General features: G+C 44.4%; 1 protein-coding gene across 1 annotated transcript in view; it reads right to left on the bottom strand.

Moving 5' to 3' along the window:
* Window positions 1-4748, bottom strand: part of PLEKHG3 (pleckstrin homology and RhoGEF domain containing G3) — a 37331-nt gene extending 32583 nt beyond the window's left edge. The window contains exon 1 of the mRNA XM_053283991.1: window positions 4559-4748. Within this exon, the coding sequence (XP_053139966.1) occupies window positions 4559-4622 (64 nt within the window). The 5' untranslated portion in view covers window positions 4623-4748. The remainder of the gene's footprint in view (window positions 1-4558) is intronic.
* Window positions 4749-6000: the final 1252 nt, after the last annotated feature.

Here is a 6000-nt window from a genome sequence, read left to right on the forward strand (position 1 = left end):
GCAAATAACTAGAAGAAATGGGTTGGTCCAGGTTCCACACAGCTCCAGTTTAAAGCATCTCAGAATTATGAATTGTATATATGTATAGAAATTTTATCATTTCTTTGCCAATAGTGAAGCCAGATCATTGTCAGGAGACTGCAAAACTATTTGACTGGTTACACGTTGCAACTGCTCCTGCCATGGATAGTTAGCACAAAGATATTCCCTGCTCAGCTTCTCTGTGAACCGTGGAGAGCTCGAGGAAGAATCTTTCACTGCGCCCGATAGGGTTGACCATTTGATCAGCATAAAAAACTTGGGGAAGGAGTTGGTCTTTCTTTCACATGAAGCTTTGGAGAAACAGCAAGAGAGACTTGCATCACTTCTTTCCTTCTCCACACCTCAATGGAAAGAACACCTAGACTCCTCCTGCAAAGTTTGTATAAATGCCAGAGGACTCGAGGGGAGGTCAGTGGTAGTTACAAATAATAATTGTCTAAATGGCCCTTAGCCATTTTTGGAAGGGTGGTACATAAATTAAATTAATTAAATTAAATAATAAGTCAAGCCGAAATGTGTGGACCCCAATCACTGTCAGAGTGAGACACATTAAAGATCTATGCTGTGTGGGCTAGTCCAGGGCTACTTAACTGGGGTCCATGGGGTAGGTGCAGATGTTTGGTAGAAAGTGTTTGCTGCACTGAATTTAAATTGCTTACTGAGAAGCAAGAATAAAGTTATTGAAAGTAACTATCCTGAGTAGTACTCCCCAACCCACCCCTCTAATTTTTACTGGAGCCTTATGAAAATAATAATATATAAATAGGATGGTGGGGTGCGCCTATGGGCAGAACCTGGAAACCTAGGAGGTTTGTAGGCCAGGCCTTGAGTATTTTTCTTTGGATCTAGGAGCCAGCCCAAAAATTTAGCAGCCAGACAGTGGACACTTGGCAAAATTAGCAGATGTAATGACGGACATGGGGTGGGAGAAAGAGGGTAAATGGACTTCTTTTTATTCCCCTTACAAGTCTCTTCTCAGAAAACCAATGTAGTTAGTGGTTAGAGTGTTGGACTAGTACTGAGAAGACCAGAGTTCAAATTCCCACTCAGCCAAGAAACTCACTTGGTGACTCTGAGCCAGTCACACATCTCTCAGCTTAACGTACCGCACAAGGTTGTTGCAAGGATACCATGTACAATGCTCTGGGATCCTTGGGAGGAAGAGCAGGATGTAAATGCAATATATATTTATTTTATTTTATTTATTTAACATATTTTATACCACCCAAAACTCACGTCACTAAAATATAACAAACATACTTTCAACAGAAACAGGCTGCCTGGGCCTAGTAAAATTATTAAATAACTACCTCTGAGAACCACAGCTCCCAGGTGCCTGGAATTTGTCAAGCCCTGCCATACTGTAGTTGCGAAAAGATTAAGAACTCCTGGGCTAGTCCATCAAGCGGAAGCATTCTAAATACACACCTAGGATCACCGTTTCACAAAAAAGACTCCAAATCTGTGTCCCTAATCTCTTTGAAAGGAAGTTCTTCTGAAATCAATAAGACATGCTTGCTTTTGGGGATCCACAATCTGTCCTGGGGGAGAGGGGCTCTTGGGGTGGAGCTAAACAACAATTCACCAAGCCCCTGATGAAAGCATGGGGCAAGCTAAGCTAAGCAGTAGCACAGAGGAGGAAAACATGCAAGACTGGGGACAGGGGTTGCAACTCTGCTGGGGAAATGGGGGGTACACAAGCAACATAGTCTAGGAATGGGTGGTGACTGCAGGAGATAACATTGTTTTGCAAAGGTTTGGGATTCTCTCATGGACAAATCCTGCACTCCCGTGAGATTGCAGGTATTCTCACTAGAAAGGCTGCCGAAAATGGAAGCAAGTGAAAGTAGATTGATGGTCTGGCCTCTGGAGAGAGGCAGATTACTTGAGGTCAAACCCCAAAGAAAAGGAGGCAAGGATGGACAGTATTCAACCCCCGTCCTTCTCAAGCAGAGACATCCAGGAACCAAGCAAGGCAAGTCCAAAGCGAGGGGAAGTCTCACACTTGCCTAGGTAGGTAGGTAGGTAGGTAGGTAGGTAGGTAGATAAATGTCCTTCACTGCTCTGGTTGTTGGCCACAGCAACATAAAATCATAGACACATTTAGGCAAATACAAAATGGTTCAATATGCCTTCAGTTACAAAGTGCTCAAGATTTCCTCACACAGTTCTTCCTCTTTTTCTGGACTTTCTAGCAAAGTAAATATGTTCAAGATCAAGATAGTCAAGAAACTGAGGTTTAGGAAGCTGGTTGACATCCAGAGCAGTAATCAGGAGATGCATCCTTGCACGGAAAGGCTTCTCTTAACTCAACCAGAGTGTTGCCAAGCAGCAGAGTGCGCACGAAGCAGGAGGGAGAAGCGATTTCCCCTGCCCCCATAAGTGCTGGCCGCCTTTTAAAAATACGTCCCTGAGGATCATGCAGCCTTCAGGGATATATTTTTGGAAGGCAAAGAGCATTTACAGAAGCAGGGAGCAGTAAAAATTGCTCCTCTCTTCCCTCGTGCTCTGCTGCTCAGCAACATCCTGCTCAAGTTAAGAGCAGCCCCTCTGCAAGGCCTCAAAGAAGCCTCAGCTCCACTGCATCCTCCATTGGCTTCTCTGAATGTCAGCCAGTGTTTCTAGACAGTATCACTGAACGTAAGAGCTTTAGTCAAGTCAGGCTTGAATCCAAAAAGCACTCAGCCCATACAATGCCTGTCGAGAGTCAACAGGTCACAAAGGGGTTTTTTGGGTGTTCTCCTGGTCTGGCAATCAACACTGTTTTCACCAAGTAGCTTGCCTAGGGCCCACAGCTCAGGCTGTAAGTGATCCAGGAACCTGACAGACCCTAAAATCCTGTGTTCAGCTCTCTGGCCAACAGTGCTCTATCCTCTTTAGATCTCCTTTGGCAAAGAGCCAGAGGTAGGCATGTGGCTCTGGAAACATTTCACAATTCTTTTACTCATCTTGTAAGTAAAAGGGGGTATTGCAGGGGATATTCTAGACAATGCATGCAAGAATGGAGCAGCATTATCTGTTCATCAATGCTCTACTTGACTAAAGGCATATCCAAATGGTTATTTTGAAGGGGGACTCAGGCCTGATTCAGGCCTGAAAGTATGCATCTACTGGTAATCCAGTCCTTTGCCAGAATGCGACTGCCTGTCTATATTGGAGGCATCATGAGCACCAGGTCAGCGCACAGCCCACACAGTGAGTCATGCTGCAACAGTGCTAATCCTCTCAAAAGAGATACCTACATCTTGAAGACACCTGCTTGCCTGCCTCCCCACCTATGTATCAAACCTAAAGTGCACAAAGTTGTCATCTCAAAATGCACTAGAAGTGCCTCAGTTAAGCAGAATGTAAGGTTTATGACGGAAGGTTTTATTACAAACTGAATGCTATGATATTTTGAAAGGACAGATATAATAGTCACATATAGCCTCAAAAAATATTTTGCTAACACACAAAATTCATTCCTTATCTACAAGTGAGCATGAAAGCCGGTGGGAGGGCAAGAAGAGCAGAAACAGAACTGAGTAATTTCCATGTGCATGAAACAATACTTGCACCAGTCACTGTTATTCATGGATTACCTTTTTCTGTACAGACATCATTTTGTTTTCTTCCAGAAACATAAAAGATTTTCTAATTGAATGAAACAAAGTTCACAGGACAGGGGCCAGAGCAGAAAGCACTTCTTAAATATGAAATCTGAGTAGTCAGAAGCACTTCTCAAGTCCCTAGGAAGACCGTCACATGATATTTTCCCTATAACAGTGTATATGGGTATGGGGGAAAGGGAACCATGTACGACCTTTTACAAGGTAAAAGGATTCCCAGAATTTGTTGACTACAACTCCCATACTTCCAACTCCCAAGCAAAAGCCATTGCATCCCTCTAATCCCTGTTAGAGGGAACACTGTGAAGTACATGTGAAGATTTCCCTTCTGTCTTCACATACATTCTGTATGTATACACCCATACATTCTGGGTGTACGCCCAGAAAAATAGTTACTCTCAAAGTATACTGGATAAAACAGACACTTAGCAATCATGGGGTACTCCTCTGTAGGGAAAACCTCATGGGTGAAGCAGCTGTGAGAGTCAGTATCTTTTGCACAGTATCAGATTCCTAAACAGGGCAATGAAAGAGCAAGGCCCCCTTCTGAGGTTTTTGCACTGTCCCTGGGTTCCCTGCTAAAGTCCTTGTTCTTTCTTCTTTTCCTTGCACAGAGCCCAACATTCTCTCTCTCTCACACACACACACGCACACACACCCCTTTCAACCTTCCTCTTTGTGAAACAGGCACATGCCCTGCCATGCCTCCCTACTGGCTTCAAGGAATTCAGAAGGCAAACAAGTGGCAACAAGGCTCTCCTTTGCTGGAGCTCTTCGCAGCCAACTTCTATGCCCTCTCATCTTTCTCCAGCTTCCATCTGACTGCCGTCAGCAAAATTTCCCTGCTCTTTATCTCATGTCACAAAGTTTCTCTCTCAGCTACATCAAGGAAAGCCCAACATTCTTACCTAACAGTTTAACAATCCTTGATGGAAGCCATTCCAAGGTGCTCTTCTCCTCCCAGATCAACATCCCTCATTCGTTTGTCTGCCTGTCTGTCTCTGCAAATGCTTCAGTTGGTAAATCTGCCAAATGAAGCCGGGAGCTGCCTGTGAATCCTGAACAGCTGGTGAAGGTGTGGAGGCTGCGACGTCATTCACTTTGCACTCCTGCATAACCATGCCACACCCAGAAAAGTCTGACTCCTTATTTCCCACTAAGGACTTCAGCAGACACATACAGAGAGACACTTCCTCCCACACAAACATGAGGGAGAGGAAGGGACACAGCTGTTCTAGCTTGAAAGTATCCGGAAGCACTTTAATGTGATGACAGGCCACTAAAATAGCATCTTTTCTTGTCCTGGGTTTCCCCATCCCTGAAGTGGCCTAGGAGCTATGGACTATGTTTATATAAAGCTATTCATCCCAAAGGGACTTCACTGAATTATACGCAAGTCTGAAGTGAAGAACCCTGAGAGCAGTAGAGGGAAAATGGAACACTTCAGGAACCATGAGAGCTGGTGGGCCTCCAGGCTGCTATCAGACTGCGACACCACATTAATCTAGCAGTTACTTCTGTTTAATAAGTGGACTTTAAATTCTAAAGACATTCTTGGGCTGCAATCTTATGCACATTTACTTGGGAGTAGGCCCCATGGGGTAGGCCACCTAATGGTGCAGCAGGGAAGTAACTTGCCTAATGAGCAAGAGGTTGCTGGTTTGAATCCCCACTGGTATGTTCCCCAGACTATGGGAAACATGGTCAGGCAGCAGCGATATAGGAAGATGCTGAAAGGCATCAGCTCATACTACTGTGCAGGAGATGGCAATGGTAAACCCCTCCTGTATTGTACCAAAGAAAACCACAGGGCTCTGTGGGCGCCAGGAGTCAACACTGACTCAAAGGCACAACCTTTAGGCCCCATTGGGACTGTAGCTCAGTGGCAGGGCATGTGGTTTGCATTCAGAAGGCCCCAAGTTCAATCCCTGGCACCTCTAAGGAGGGCTTTTCAGCATGACTATGTATTATCAAGCCTTATGGGTAACTGAATAAGGTATACAGTGGTCCCTCGACTTACGTATTTAATCCATTCCGAACGCACGTTCGGAGGTCGAAATTTTCGTAAGTCGAAGAGCGCACCACGGAAGTCTGGAAACACTCGTAAGTCGAGGAAACCGCATCTAAAAATTCGTAGGTCAAGTAAGCTGAATCTAAACCGGCAACTACTTCCGGTCTTTTTTGTCGCTCGTAACTCGAAAACATCGGATGTCGAGTAGTTCGTAGGTCGAGGGATTACTGTATGTGTGTGTGTATATATATATATATATATATATATATATATATATATATATATGGAGCATATTCAGTAGGAAATGCAGCAGAGATAAAATTCATGACTTTTAAGAAA

This window comes from Hemicordylus capensis, chromosome 1 (assembly GCF_027244095.1).
Source record: "Hemicordylus capensis ecotype Gifberg chromosome 1, rHemCap1.1.pri, whole genome shotgun sequence".
In the NCBI taxonomy this organism is placed as follows: Eukaryota; Metazoa; Chordata; class Lepidosauria; order Squamata; family Cordylidae; genus Hemicordylus; species Hemicordylus capensis.